The 16026-nt window shown below is 39.7% G+C and overlaps 1 protein-coding gene across 1 annotated transcript; it reads left to right on the top strand.

Moving 5' to 3' along the window:
* The first annotated feature begins 1498 nt into the window (after positions 1 to 1498).
* pes (pescadillo) lies at positions 1499 to 14698 on the top strand. The gene is made up of 15 exons (XM_062051225.1): positions 1499 to 1676; positions 1882 to 1961; positions 2075 to 2228; positions 6007 to 6116; positions 7661 to 7832; positions 8906 to 8995; positions 9240 to 9356; positions 9482 to 9559; positions 9643 to 9732; positions 10054 to 10184; positions 13102 to 13227; positions 13430 to 13614; positions 13706 to 13845; positions 13928 to 14095; positions 14352 to 14698. Exons 1-15 carry the CDS (start codon positions 1653 to 1655, stop codon positions 14424 to 14426), a joined length of 1740 nt encoding a protein of 579 aa, XP_061907209.1. The 5' UTR covers positions 1499 to 1652; the 3' UTR covers positions 14427 to 14698.
* Positions 14699 to 16026: the final 1328 nt, after the last annotated feature.

The raw sequence follows: 16026 nt of genomic DNA on the forward strand, positions 1-16026 counted from the left end.
ACGAGTGACGTAAGCGCGCTCCCGCGTCAGGGGGTGCATTCTATGGCAGGGGTGTGTTTTCAGGCACAACACCGGTGCTCTACCTGCAGCTGATCCAGTCGGACTGAACCATTTTACGTAAATAGAGGGGGGGAAGGGAGGGCCCTGCAGGTGTTGATGCTTCCAAAACAAATAAAGGTATTGTTACCAGGACATGGAAAATAAAACATGTGTGATTATATGTTAGTTAATAACTTAGTGTCATTATTTTTTCTGTATTATAATTTCATCATCATTAGGGGCCTCTCTGGGCCCCCCTCCATCATGGGCCCCTAGAATCCATCTCCTTTACCCCCCCTTTTCGGCGCCCCTGATCATTGGTATACTTAACTTTAACTTTACACTTACAAACTGTAGCACACAAAAAAGCACATTTAATAAAAAAAAACGTTATTATGGTCTTACCTTTACTTATAAGTGCGAGAGCAGTGGTGTTCGTGTTGGAAGAGTCGTGAATGAATGAAATATGAAATCCGCGCTTCAGTCTGCAGGTGTACCTAATGTTGTGGCCCTGTTCACGGCTCCTCCGTTGCGCCGCACGAGCATTGTTGTTTTTGCACTTTTTGGCTTCTTGTTAAGTGACTTTTTTTGGGTGGATTCGGTCTTGCACATGGAGGGTTTGGGTGTGGGCTTTGGTTGGTGTGGCGCTCCCGTCGGGCGGTGCATTCTGCGGCGCAGATGCTTGGCACCAGGAGGCGGGGTTATGAGACGAGCCTCCAGTTTTATGATTGCTCAGCACAAGAAATATGTTACACACATACAGTTGTTGACAAAATACACTGTACATTATATACCTCAGCTAACTAAACTATGGAAATGTATAATATAATTCATATAGCAATACAGTCTCACTGCACAGCAGGCCAGCAGTTAGCCGAGTCATTGTGCACAATCCATGTTGAGGCGCAACGCAGTGACGTGCCTCAACTGGCTGCTGATCACCGCACCGTCTCTTCTCAGTATTTGAACGGCAAATGTGAAAATAAAAATAAAAATAATCTAAAACTGGTGAAGTTAAATGGAAAATAACTTTAGTATAATCACTGGATACATATAACAATTTAATTAATTTTTTTTTTCTTTCCATGAGGCCGTGCCTCCCCTGCCTCTAGTGACTGCACGCCACTGTACCCAACAATTGCGACAACAACTTTTTACAGTCAACTGAGTTTTGTTTTGTAATGATTTCTGCTGGCTTCAACGCAAAAAATGTGCCTTGGCTTAAAAAAGGTTGAAAAACACTGTAATATACTGTATTATACACATACTCCAAATTATGTACCACGAAATTACACATCTAATCACTAGTCACAACTTAGTTCTTACAACTGTGTTATTACATGAGTACTTCGTGATCATTATTGCAAGAGTAGCTTTTTTTTTTTGAAGAAAGCATGTTCGATAAACATTTTTGTTTCAAAATGTTAAACTTTGTAAACAGGCAGATAAGTGGGCAACCCGGGGTCCTAAATTCTGCTCTTCCTCCGCGCATGTCAATTGCACGTGTCTGGACTGCGGGTCTTCGTGCTACGTGGTGTCCGCCTCTTCAGCTTTATTTTTTTAGACTATTAAACAATTACAATTATTTCTGAGTCATCACACATTGATTTAAAATGGGGGGACTGCAAAAAAAGAAGGTAAGTGTCGGCTTGGGGTACTTGTCAAGTTGTTACAGTGCTAACACGATGGTAGCTAGCTACCCAAGCTAGTGGTGCTAACCGTGTATTTTTCTTCCATGGTGGTCTTGCTAAATCATGTTTTTGTTCTTGTGTCCACACGACTTGACTATGTAGTCAAAGTGTGCGATTTTAAATAAATGCGTTTCTGTGCTTTTGTTTGCAGTATGAGAGTGGCGCCGCCACAAATTATATCACCAGAAACAAAGCCCGCAAGAAATTGCAACTGAGCCTCCCAGATTTCAGGTGAGTTTACTTTGTTTTTGTTTGATTATTAGGTGGCGACTGTTGACATTTACCTGTAATGTTGATCCTCACACAGCTTTTATTTTTTAACGAATTCTATGTTGTGCTTGCAGGCGACTGTGCATCCTCAAAGGCATTTACCCTCACGAACCCAGACACAAGAAGAAAGTAAACAAGGGCTCCACAGCCCCAAGGACCTTCTACCTGCTCAAAGACATTCGCTTTCTTCTGCATGAGCCCATAGTGGGGAGGTTCAGGGACTATAAGGTACTGCTCGTTTATAAATATTTAGAGCAGTGGTTCTTAACCTTGTTGGAGGTACCGAACCCCACCAGTTTCATATGCGCATTCACCGAACCCTTCTTTAGTGAAAATGTAGTTTGTTTTTCAAATTCAAGACAAAGTTATGTTTTTTCTACTCGTGCACAAAATGAACCGTGCATGACCATCACCTTGTTCAAAGAACAAAACCAACACAGTGCAAGAACTCACAAGAAATTACACACCTGCAAATCAGATGGAAAATTAGAGGGAACATTTTTGGGGGTATCCATAATACGCCGATAGGGAGAAGTTTTTATTTACGCGATGGGTCGGTGTGTCTTGGCCTCCGCGGCGGAGGCTACGCCGAACCCCTGAGGCCGACTCACCGAACCCCTAGGGTTCGATTGAACCACTGATTTAGAAGAATAGCACACAGAAAGCTAAAACAACAAAAAATGAATTAGTGCCAAAAAAAGACGGAAGAGGAACTCCGTTGTTTGGCTTTGGCTTAGATTAAAAAAGTCACGCCGACCGAGCAAAGACAATTTGCAAAACATTCTGCCAACGAGTCGTTGCTAGTTAACGTGTAATCTTTTCTTCCCCTAAAGACACGGCACAGAGACGCCGTTTAAATGTGACCAAGTACTAACGTTGCCTCAAAATATCACGCATGTCAAATGTTTGTGAAAACACGGAAATACGAATTTTCAAACATTAATTTTCACGTCTTATTAGAACTTTTCTTCTTTTTCCCCCTCAAATGTCCTCTTTTTTGCCTCAAAGGGTGCTCACATCCCTGATATATGGTTTTAATTTATTTCATATATCTATATCTTGTCATCTGGATATAAAATTACCTATACTGGGATACCGGTATATATTTTTGTCTATATTGCACAGTACTACTTGCAGGCAATATTTGGCTGTGAAGGAAATCAAACCAGCCACAGTCCAGTTCAAAACTTTGAAACAAGCATATTTTGCAGCAAATTCCTACGCACAGTAAACCGCTTCTGTTATCTACAGCAGCGGTTCCTAAAGTGGGGCCAGCAGGCCAAATGTGGCCCGTTTAGTCGTTTTCCTTGATGCGCAAAAAGGGTGGCTTTCAAAATGGAAATACATATTCAAACTGATCTCTTTTAAGCTCCACAATCCATCCATTTTCTACCGCTTGTCCCTTTCGAGGTTGTGGGGGGCGCTGGAGCCTATCTCAGCTACAATCACACAATCATCGATAGCCTGATCTAGACTAACTTTGACTAGCATTTTGGCAATAGGTCCTTTTTAGAAGCAGCAGTGTGTTCATGTAATATGGATTATTTTTAACTCAGATTATTTTTAACTAGCGTTTTATCAATTGCTCTACAAAAAAACGCAGAGCCCTCCTGTCATACTGTATAAGCATCTTTGACATTGACACTGCTTCTTTTTAATAACATTTTATGACTTTTGTTTCTGACTAAATTGTCAATAGTCTTCCATTGACATGAGGCTCCGGGTGCTTAGCTGTCAAAAAAGGTGGCCCCGGAACAGTTTAGTTTAATAGCCCAGCCCTGAAATGCTTGGATTTTACTGACGTCACGTCCGGCTCACATGCCGCCCATTAAATATGTGTGATGGTCAAGCTAGTGATGTTCTCAGTGGGTACGAGACGCCATTTAGCTTTTCTCGAAGACAAAATGCCCTAGGCTTGTGTTGTTTTTGGCTCTACGAATCGTTTAAATTGCGAAAAGGATAAACATTTCTCCAGAGTTCCCCGAGAGGTAATCAATAAGGGCGGAAGAGTGCAAGATTTTACAAAACGACGACGAGAAATGCAAGTCACACTCTAGTCCAAGTGAGCAGAGTCGTAGAATACATGAGTTTACAATGATCACTTCGTTAAAGGTTTGTTTGATATAGGGCTGGGCGATATATCGATATACGCGATATATCGCGGGTTTGTCTTTGTGCGATATAGAAAATGACTCGTGATATCGAGTATGCGTTCTCACGTAGTTGCTTTTAGCTGCGGGCATTACACCACAGGCTCTCCTCGCTCTTTCCGGTCTCCTCACAGACCAAGCGCAGCTTCTACACACGTCACATACTGTCACGTCATACGTCACATACATATACGCCCTCCTTGAGCAGAGAGGTAGCAGCATGGCTAACGTTAGCTGTGATGCTAGCAGAGTGGTGCGAGCGCTAATACAAGAGAAAGAAGGTGCGAATCTGGTAACATATGAAGGAATAATTAATTCCCCCCAAAAACAGCAGGGGGTCCATCGTCTGGCGGTGGTTTGGCTTCAAATGGGAATATGTCGAACAGACAGTAATATGTCAAGTGTGGGGCAAAAGCGTTGCTATAAAAAGTAGCATTACTGCTGTAACAAACAGTTCAGGGTGTCCCAAGTTACCGGAGTGTGTTAGGTAAGGAGGAGTTTTGTCCCTCCAGAGTTGTTGCCGTAGGGCTGTGACGTAGGGTGTGTGTGGTTGTGGAAGGAGGTGTGTGATGTTGACATTTAAAGAAGCGGTGGCTACCGAACCTGCTCTGTCTCCCGTTTATTATTTTATTAGATAAGTACACTGTATAGGCGAACCCAGGACACTCGGCTACACTGCTAATATGTGGCATCATTTGAAAAGTCACCCGCTAGACAATGAAGAGTGCTTACTCCGCACGTCAACATCTCCATTTGGTGCCACACGTCCACACCATCAAAATGCAGAGACAAACATTTCCAGATCAACACCGTATGAAAAAAATAGTGATTTTTTTAGTTGTGATTTCCTTCTCTGCATGAAAGTTTAAAAGTAGCATATATTAATGCAGTATGAAGAAGAATGTTTTAATGTAGACACATAGAATCATCATACTGCTGTGATTATATGCATCAAGTGTTCATTCAAGGTTAAGGCAAAATATCGAGATGTATATCGTGTATCGCGATATGACCTTAAAATATCGCGATATTAAAAAAAGGCCATATCGCCCAGACCTAGTTTAAAATACTTTTAACAGTTATTTCCCATTTATGTATTATCTTATTTGTATTTTTTAAACCTATGATTGCTACGATTGTTTTGAAAAAGCTTGGCGTGTCGAAATAAAAGTAAGCACATTTGAGCAAAACCTTAAATAGTTAGGTTTTTACCAAAGACTGCAATCATAAATGAAGCTTTCAGCACGTACAAAACATTAAGAGCTATAGTTATATTTTGATAAAGACTGGGGAAAAACACACTATTCGTAAAAAGCGCGTGCAACAGCAACAAACATTAGTAGACGCAAAGTTAAATCATGAAATGCAACCTTACGCAAGCAAAAACGATATATTTCTTCGGGACAGCCTTAATACCAATTTCCTGGACCCAGCCACACAAAGAAGTTGTAGACCTCCATGCTTTTCCAAGTTTTCATCTGTTGTGTAGAATGGCATCTGGATCGCAATAGTTCAATATTTCTGGAAACGCAACCGACATATAGTTCTTTATCACTCGACAAATCTTTTTTTGATCAAGTAAAGGCATCTTTTCCATTGGAAAGTTACAATTTTTTTTTGCTCGTATCTACTTTTTGCAGGAAGATTTAAGCCTTTTCTGTACTCAGATAGTTCGCGCGCTGCTTGCTGTTCAACAGCCATCTTAGCTTGGTAGACCACCACTGGTTTTCACTTCCGGAAATAAGTCACGTGTCGTAATACAAGCAATTAATTTTTGTGTGATTTGAAGTCATTGTTGATCATTGTGTAGTTTTGTATAGCATAAACAATAAATGTATTTTTCCCCATTTGAAAAGGTATTTGTTCGCAAACTCAAGAGAGCTTATGGAAAGACCGAATATTCTGCAGTGCAAAGGCTAAAGGACAACAAGCCAACCTATAAATTGGATCACATTGTCAAAGAAAGGTAAGGCACATAGTTAAGGTTAGTAATTTGTAGTTTGTAGATTAAAATGTAGAATACTTTTTTGTTTTATTAAGGTTCATGTTATAATGGATCCTTATAAAAACAAAACAAATGTACTCCCTAATGCAGGGGTGGGCAATTCATTTTTACGGGGGGCCGCATGAGCAACCCGAGCACTGCTGGAGGGCCACACCGACAATATTTCAATTAAATTTTGCTCAAATTATTTTTGATATACCGTAAGATAAATAATAATAATAATAATATTTTCATTTAACCTAACTTATCTTTATTAAAAAGCAGATGGCTTTTGATGGTTTTATTTTGAACACTTTCTTTCACAACGCTTCCTGATGTGTAATACCATGCAAAAATTTAAATTTCTGTCACTTTATCCTGCATCCTCTTTGTTGTGAACGTAGCACGCCTGCAAGGTGATTGGCGAAGAAGGAGGAAGCGTTGCGGAAATGAGGAGTGAGGATAGACGTGCGTGTGGAAAGAACGAGATAAGTTGAGCTGTGTTAGTATAGGTTGCTCAATAAAAGTTTAAAAAGAGCATCAGACTTGGTGTGCACTTCTTCTGGACGCTACAATTGGAGTCAAAAGTGGGATGAAATGCCTCCCAGTTGCCATCAAACCTGGGAGTCTTCATTTAGGGCGGAATTCTTCCATGCCAAGCAGCGTGCGCTGCACCTGTAGACGCTGCCTCTGTCCTTCCTCCCTTTCTCTCTCTCTTTGCGGCGAGCTCCTCACGTCCTGGATTCACACATACATCTGCAGTGCTGCTGGCACCATAAGTCCCCACTCAATGTCCTTTCCCTCCCGTTCCATCTTGACAAAGTCGCCAGGAAACATGGTGGCACGTACCTCTCGGTGACGCAGCAGGCTGAGCACACAATTAAGCAGCGCAGTATGCACAAAGATTTACTTCTGACACCAATTGTAGCGTCCAAAAGAAGTGCCCACCAAGTCTGACGCTCTTTTGAAATTTTTATTGAGCAACCTATATTAACAGAGCTCAACTTATCTCGTTCCTTCCACACGCACGTCGACTATCCTCACTCCTTCCGCAACTCAAGAACACAACATCAACTTCAGCAGGTCGTTACACTATATTCTTTAAACACTGCAACATGTGTACCACAAATTAAGCACACGGCTTTACCTTTACTTGGCAGTCCATGTCTTTTTTAAAACACGCCATTCGTCATCAACATTTCTCTTTTTAGCGCCTTCCCTCACAGGACAAACGCCCATAAATAACACTTTTCAAAATAAAAGCAGCACAGTTGTATTGCACGCACGACATAGATGATTTTTTTAAATTTATTTTGTAATTTGTGATTGCCGCTGCGCGCACGAGCATACGTCCACACGGAAGTAATACAAATAACGCTTTTCAAAACAAAAGCAGCACCGTTGTATTGCACACTCGAGATAGATACTTTTTAAAATGTATATGCCCAGGTCTGCCCTAATGGGATTATTAAAGTACATCTAACCAATTATCATATCTAACATGGTATTTTACCTCTGCATTGCAGGTATCCCACCTTCATTGATGCTCTGCGTGATATCGATGATGCACTCTGCATGTGCTTCCTCTTCTCCACGTTTGCTCGAACAGGAAAATGCCACGTACAAACCATACAGCTGTGTCGACGCCTCACTGTAGAGTGGATGAACTACGTGGTTGCCTCTCGTGCCCTCAGAAAGGTACCAGCTTGCGAACCAGTAAAAAAGTCTTATTGTCAATTATTAAAGGGGTTCTATGATTATTCTAATAATTTAGCATTTAACACACTTCCTTGTGGTCTAGATAATATGTATTGGATATTCTTAGGTGTTTTTGCTCCACAGTCACGTTTTCAACCACTTTTTGAGTTTATTAGCATACTATCTGTTTCTTAAGCATATCCTTTTAGATTGCAAATGAAACGCTACACATGCCGCCTTTTCAAAAAGTTTTAGAATTTGTCTTGTGAAAATGTGCACTGTTAAATTTGTATCTTTAAGAGAAACATCGAAGCGACTTTTTTATCTTTTCTTTTTTCTTTTCTTTTTTTTTTCAGGAAAAAAAAACTTCATAGATTTACCCGTCACAACATTAGGTATACCTTTTGTGGTGCACAATGCAGCATCTAAAAAAGCTGCATTTTTGCAATGCATGTTTGTTTTACTATGCACATACCACGATTAGATGAAAATATTACTTAATTCTACCTTCTCTTGTGGTATCTCAAGCCAAGTAGAAATGTCGCAATGGCGACCATTTTTTTATCAGTTTAGCAGCTAATCAAACTTTGTACTGGCCCATGTTGGCAAAACAGTCAAGTGTAAAATATTGTCAACAAACACAAAAGTATGGATTTTACTGGCAGGTCTGCATGAGTCAAGGAGGCTTGACATGGGAGGCTGTAGCCAACAGTCTCGGTACAAGATAGAGTAGGGGGGAGGAGGTTGGCAGACAGCATACACTGAAATGTTCACATAAGTACGTCCCGTCATCACAATGGCCCACAGCCCTTTGAGACACTTGTGATTTAGGGCTATATAAATAAACATTGATTGATTGACTGTTCAAACAGTGTTCAGAGGCATCCAAAACTTCTGCAAGCTCACATCCAAATGCATGACCTTTATGATTTGACACTTTGAAATTGTTTAACAAGAGTATCCAATATTACTGTACAACAACATTTATAAGTCAAAAAGACAAAAATCATCATAGTTCCCCTTTAGGAAGGACTCTTGTTCAAAGGCAATCATCATTTAACTGTTCTCTGTAGGTTTTCATCTCCATCAAGGGAATATATTATCAAGCTGAGGTGATGGGGCAGATAATTACATGGCTGGTGCCCTATCAATTCTCCCATGATGTAAGTACACAGTGATGAAGGAAAGCACATCTATTTAGCAATTAGTGAGCAGACAGGCCTTCTTGCAGCTTTGTCAGCATGTAATTCCGCAAACTGCCTACATATGATTAAGCTGTTATAGAAATTTGAACGTCTCAGCGATAAAATGCTCTCATTGATGTCATCCCCAAAAAATAACTTTTACCTGTGTCGTTCTGTTTTAATGAAGTCAAAATGTGATGGATTAACTGTTTTGTTCTTACAGCATCCAACAGATGTTGACTACAGAGTCATGGCAACTTTCACAGAGTTGTACACAACTCTCTTGGGTTTCATCAACTTCCGACTCTACCATTCCCTCAACCTTGTTTACCCACCAAAGGTATAAATTAGTAAAATGCTCTATTTCAGGCTACAAAATGAAAAAAATACAGTAAAATCTCACGTAAATGTTTTCCAAACATGTTTTATTGTGCTATTATTTGTTTATTGTATTTTGTTTTGCAGCTTGGCGGTAAAACGGATCAAGAACCAAAGTGTAAGGATGAGGAGGACTATGCCATGAATTCAGAAAGCTACTTGGAGGTGAACATTTTGGCGAACCGTATCACTAGACCATTTTGTATGCTGGCAGATACATTTTTAATTGTGGATTATATTGCATGCAGAAACTTTCTGCTTTGAGTGCCAGTCTGGCCCGGGCTGTTTCTGCTGCGGATGAAGAGGAGACTCAACTGGACCACTTTCCTGTTGATGAGGTACAAACAAAATAGCCTAAAACTAGATTTGCTGCTTCTAATGTGTAGAGAAATCTCATTGCTATCATTATCTCTACTATTTAGATATGAATAAAAATAAAATAATTGGTCTCTGGGGACAAAGGTGAGAGAGGTCAAATACCCCAAAGCTTTTGGAGGTGTGAAACTGGGGAATATTGTTGTGTGATTGGTTGCCATGACTGAAGTGTTTTCACTCAAAACAATCAAAACCTAAATCATGTGTGAAGGTGACCTAACTTTAATATTGTATCAGAAATGTATGATTGTTTTAAAGGATGTGATTATAAATTTAACCCTCAGGAGGACATGGAAAAGATGGAAGCAAGAGAAAAAGAACAGAAGCAACAGGAAGCCCACACAAAGATATTTGAGGGCTTGAAGTTCTTCCTAAACAGAGAAGTTCCCAGAGAGTCTCTGGCTTTTGTTATTAGGTGAGAAAGATACTCAGCCATGGTTATGATAAAGTCTTTTTCATGACAACCCAGTAAAAATGCAAGAAAGTTTTCTTGTCCTTTTGGGTTTTTGAAAACAATCCAATTTACATGGAACTGTAAATACAACGAAAACACTGTACTGTGCATGCCTGGCCCGTATTTCATGATGATCGTTTGTAAAGAAAAACTAAGTATGTGTGCAACCACTAGAGATGTCTAGACCCCGGGATCAGGGCTGTTATCTGCTTTACAGACATGCAGAAGGTGTGTCTGAGTGAATTCCAGGAAGGCGTGTCTTGCCATACATAACTGTCGAATTTGGGAGCAAGCTGTAATGAGCTCATCGTATAGAAGCTGCTTATATGTTACTAATCTTCACCACCATAGCGGAAAATAAACAGTTTCTCCCAACTGTAGTTATCACTGGAGGACTAGAGGAAAATGAACGGCTAAGAATCCTAGACACACGCACCAAACAGTATGATACAAAAAGCTAATCGCTAAAGCTTCAATGTAAAGTAGGAGTGATCGATCTTGATGTTGATACTAGGGATGTACTAAGGATAACCGCGGAAAAACTCCAGATGGTTAGTAATACTGTTTTAAAATAATATTATTGAAAAACCATAAACGATAACTGCACTTTGATAAACTCCCGGACTAACTGGCGCCAGCTCTGTAGCTTAAATTCTAACTTGAAAACAAGAGACAATGTCTTTCCCTATTAGGAAAGATACCCCAATATAAACTGATATAAACACTTTGCTGTTTGAGGAACTAAGATATTCAGTTGTGCACATACAAGCTGTGCGAATGTAGAACGTAGTGATTGTTCTAAACAGGTTTTTTTTACAGTGCGTTCAAGGACTGCTAAACAGAATAGGACACTACAACGCCCGTCAGAAATAATAATGAATTACAATACACTTATTTGTTATGCACGTTTCATTTTTAAATAAATCTTAAAAAGCTACAGTACAAAACAATATTTAAAACAAAATCTTAGCCATTAAAACAGATAAGATACTAAGACTAAAACACTGTGTGTAAATCATAACAACAAAGCATCGAAATAAGATTAAATCAGCGGCCAAAAAATTGGATTGGGATCGGAGTCCAAAAATGTTGATTTGTCTATCCCTAACAATCATTGCTTGCCCTTGCATCTTATCCCACCATGCATTTTGAATGGTGTGGCACTGTGTGTTTAGAAGTTGATGTATGTTATAATTAGTGCTGTCAAACGATACATTTTTTAATCACGATTAATCACACTTTTGAATTTTCATTAATCGCAGTGAAAATATTTACTTGCAGAATTTAAATGGACTTTTAAAAGACACTGTTTTGACACAAATTAATTTTTATTCTCAAAGTTGTATACAAACATTTTAAAATGTTTTGCCTAACTGCAAGTCATTGATTTGCTCAAAACCTGGTGACGGTAGAGTAAGAATTAAATGCACATTTGGCAATAATTTGCAATAATATAGCAAACAACAAGGTACACATGGACACTAATAGGTAATGTAGTAAACACACCCATTAACAACTCAACATACTGTAGTGCACCATTTACATCTGCATTTTCATTTCTTTTAGCCAGTTGTTTCAACAAACAAGCCGATTTACATTTTCAGATGAACAGTGCTGATCTTTTTTTTTGTACAATGTGACCTGCCAATTAAACAAGTATTTCACAGGGTACAGAGGAAGCAGGGGCAGATAAGTATTTTTTTTACCAAATGTAGGTGTATAGTGTGTAGAAAGTAGCATGTAGGCACATCCTCCTTCATGCCATGTGCTACTTGTTGTGCTTTCAACTCCGATGTATTAGCAGGGCTGTGCTTGAAATGTCCCACAATTTTGTGGAATTTCACTAAAGGCACATTAAAATCCACCATCACACAAAGTCATAGTGATAAGTCTCTGTACATGGTAAACCTCTTACAGCAGCAACCATGTTGTGAGCGTTGTCTGTCCCTAATGTACTGACCTTCTCAGTAATATTCCAGTCCTTAGCAACTTGAAGGAACTGACTTGTGCATGCTCCAGCAAAATGTCTTTCCTCAGTTTTTAAAACACCCAAAGCAAAGGATTTTAGTTATCTATTAGATGCGCAGTTACTCCAAGGTAGCTGTGACTACTTACAAGGTCCAATGGTCTCCGGTAAGCGATATAAATTCAACATCAGCCAATAGTATTAACTTGCTGCTTTTGTGTGTGCAGTACAGTTCGTTCATCCTTGTTGTAATTGTTCCCCTCGAAGGTAGTTGGTACGAGGAGTCACCCGGCCAGTGTTGTTTGCCGTCCTTTTTTTGTAGCATTTGTGCTAGCATTCTTGCTAGCAGCATCTTCAATTATGTGTTTTGCTTTGAGATGATATTTTAAACTTGATGTACTACGATGATAAAGTTTGTCACTGCAATATGTAGAAACTACCTTATTTTTATCAATAGTTCCCTCTGAGAGCGTTTTAAAGCGAAATTTGCCGCAGAGAACCGCTGGGACTCTACTCACTCATCTTGGCACTGGCGTGTGGCCTGATCACTGCCCGTGTAACAATGCGTGCCACCTTTCGGATCAAGGTGTGATAAAAACAAATAGTGCGATTAATTTTAATTCATTTATGATTAATGCGATTTATTATTTTCAATAATCGCATGTGTTGACGCGTTAAAATTAACAGCCCTAGTTCTAATGGAATGCCGCTAAAATGGTGGCAATACAGCAAATGTAAGGTTTACTGGAGAAGAGTTATAATCGCAAAATGAGAACAGACCATTTGGCCTACCATTGTTTCGCTACTCCAAACACTTGACACAAATGTGAAAGTCCTCCGTTTTAACTGATGACCATTCTCAGTGTCCAAATGGCAACACTAACTTTCCTCAATTGCTGTTAACATTTCCAGGTGTTTTGGTGGCGAGGTGTCATGGGAGAAGTCTGTCTGCATTGGGAGCACATACGACGTTACCGATGAGACAATCACACATCACATTGTCGACAGACCCAGCATTGACAAACCTTATATTAACCGGTAAAGGAAAATCATGTGTTTTGTCTTTTAGTATTATTGAAATCTATGGTTAGTGTGAAGTGAGGTTCTGGGAAATTGTTGCTGTTTTCCCCTTTGGCTCATTGTTGGATCACATAACTGCCTATTTATACCAACCAGTATTACTTGTACATAACCTGTAAAAGTTGTCTCAATATTTTTTTTGTGATTCCATTTGTTTTAGGTACTACATCCAGCCTCAGTGGGTATATGACTGCATCAATGCCAAACTACTCCTCCCTGTGGAGGACTACTTCCTCGGAGTCACTCTTCCACCCCACCTGTCTCCCTTCGTAGAGGAGAAGGATGGAGATTATGTGCCTCCAGAGAAACTAAAGATGTTGGCTTTGCTAAGAGGAGAGAAACCTGGTAGGATTTGGGCTTAGGCTTTAGTTCTTGAAACTATTTAAAATGAGGCAAATTATTTTATACTCAATACACTTAATTTATTTAATATCAGCGAAAAATGAGGAAGAGGAGAGTGAAGAAGAAGAAGAGGACGCGGAAGAAGAAGAAGAAGAGGACAATGCTGAGGAGGAAGAGGACGAGGAGGAAGAGAAAAACCTGCAGAAGATGGAGGAGCAAAGAGCCCAGGGCAAAGTTAGTGACACATGATCCATCTTTTTTGCCATCCCTTAGCTGCTGCAATACAACTTTTAATTCACACTCATTTCTTTTTTAGTTTCTACAGGTCAAAGTGACACCTGGAAAAGTGAAGGTAGAGAACCGAGCTAAACAGGAGCAGGAAGAAAAAGCTGAGGAGAAACGCCTGGCCGTCATGATGATGAAGAAAAAAGAGAAGTATCTCTACGACAAGATCATGTTTGGAAAGAGGAGAAAAGTCAGAGAGGTCAGTCCATTTTCTTGTTTGTTTGGTATGGATTTCAATGGTCCAGTCTGTTTGCAGTGGTTAGACTTCACATTTTTAACATAGATTTCATTATACCCAGTGTTGGCCCTCTTTTCGCGGCTTGGAATGTTAAACAATATGACATACGTGCCTCCTAAAGAATGTGCTGGTCATGTGATGATTTCACTGACTGGTGAATAAACTGTTTGACCCAAGTTAAGTTTTTGCTTATCAGTTTCTTTTGTTCCTCTCACAGGCTAACAAGCTCACACAGAAGAGGAAAGCGTATGATGACGCTGAAAAGGCAAAGAAGAAAAAGGCCAAAAAATGAATTGTGATATTTCTTTTAAGACTATTCAACTTCAAGAGTTTGGCTGACATGTTCTAAAGCCCATTTAGTGCATTTAAGGTCCTCTTAGTGAGTGTCACATAACTGATGTTGTGGGTACATCAATATCTGCAAGGTAATATATGCTGATTGTGTAATTATTGACGAACATGTAGCTTGCTTGTCTGCGTTTTCTTGTACCTTCTCTTTGCTAGAATGTTGCAACAATTGTTTCGTATGATCAAGCAACCATTAATAAATGTAATTCTAGATGATAGCTGCTCAGGTCCTGCTTGTTTCGTCACACACCTCCGAGCAATAATGTTGTAGCAGATTTATACAGCAATTGTCAGGAAAAATCTACCAATGGTGAGCTTGACAAACTAACACTTTGCAAGATTGACATGTCTTTGACTCTATTCATGCAGGGGAGCAACAGTAAAGTACCTCATCTTCCAATTCCAAAAAACCCAAAACATATTCACTGTTTACTAACTGGGAGGAGGCAGTTTCAAACACCTTTTATCCTTATGACTGCATTCATAAACCTAAACTTTTTGAAGTCATCTTGTTACCCAAAGTGGTCAACCATTGGTACTTTAACTTTAACGTTTAACTTTAAAACTACTCTTAAAATATTGACTCTTTGCAAGCAGGTCCATTTTGGGTCCTTTGGAGGATAAACGTTCACCTAATGTTAAGCATGACAGACCTATGGGTTACTAAAGGTATTGACAATTTTCTTATATATTAATACCCATGGCTGACTGGAAGAGAAGAGACTCAAAGTTTGAAAATGTGGCCCATGTCTGCAGGGGTGGAGGTCAACGTACTACAGTTGGTACAACAAACCTGATTGGCTAAACCTTTCACAGAGGATGTTCGTGACGCCCGAGCTCTGCAAGCCCCGCTCCCCTATTGAGAGGCTGTTGTGGTCCTGGTGGGTTTTCCTCAATAACTTCATTCAATTTGGAGCCCACCCCTTTCACCCTGACCCTCATTCCATGCATGCCCACCCAGTTCGGGTCTCAGCCTGGCACTTGGAGTGCCTGAAGGAGCAAACTATGGGTGCTCAACAAAAGCAACAGTGTCAAGCCGAGATGTGCAGAAGAGTTATTGTGTGTCTTTGGGCTGGAACGTTTACCCACAATAGGACAGACTTGGTCACAGGGGCCCAAATATAACAACTATGGCAGTAACTACTGTTTGACCATAAGATGTCCATAGCAAGAGCATATCAAAAAGTCTTTACAAAGTTCAGTATTCAATGTCATTAGAGATGTGTTTTCTGTGGTATGGTTTTTTTCAACCATGCATCATACATTTTATTAAGGAAGATCCGTGACACGTTAACACGTACAACATTTTTGTTTGCTTGCATTTTTGTCATTCCTGTGTAAAAAGAAGGAAAGGTGATCAAAATATCAAACAAATAGGAGTTTGAGAAAAAAAGAACATGGTTTGTGCCGTGTTAAGGTATCAAAATAAATACAAATATTACTGTTAGAGTTGATAACGTGTCTTCCGTGATCATAGTCATTATTTTGGCTTCCTCCTTTTAATGTTTGACAGTTTGCTGCTCAAAGAGACTTGCATTTTCTCG

The sequence above is a fragment of the Entelurus aequoreus genome, linkage group LG06 (assembly GCF_033978785.1).
Source record: "Entelurus aequoreus isolate RoL-2023_Sb linkage group LG06, RoL_Eaeq_v1.1, whole genome shotgun sequence".
Taxonomy (NCBI): domain Eukaryota; kingdom Metazoa; phylum Chordata; class Actinopteri; order Syngnathiformes; family Syngnathidae; genus Entelurus; species Entelurus aequoreus.

What these genes read in the sequence shown, in the direction of transcription:
- pes (XM_062051225.1), top strand. Translation starts at nt 1,653, where the DNA reads ATGGGGGGACTGCAAAAAAAGAAG. An exon ending in CTGAGCCTCCCAGATTTCAG is followed by an intron (nt 1,962 to 2,074) that starts GTGAGTTTACTT and finishes TTGTGCTTGCAG; the next exon opens with GCGACTGTGCATCCTCAAAG. An exon ending in ATTCAGAAAGCTACTTGGAG is followed by an intron (nt 9,560 to 9,642) that starts GTGAACATTTTG and finishes TATTGCATGCAG; the next exon opens with AAACTTTCTGCTTTGAGTGC.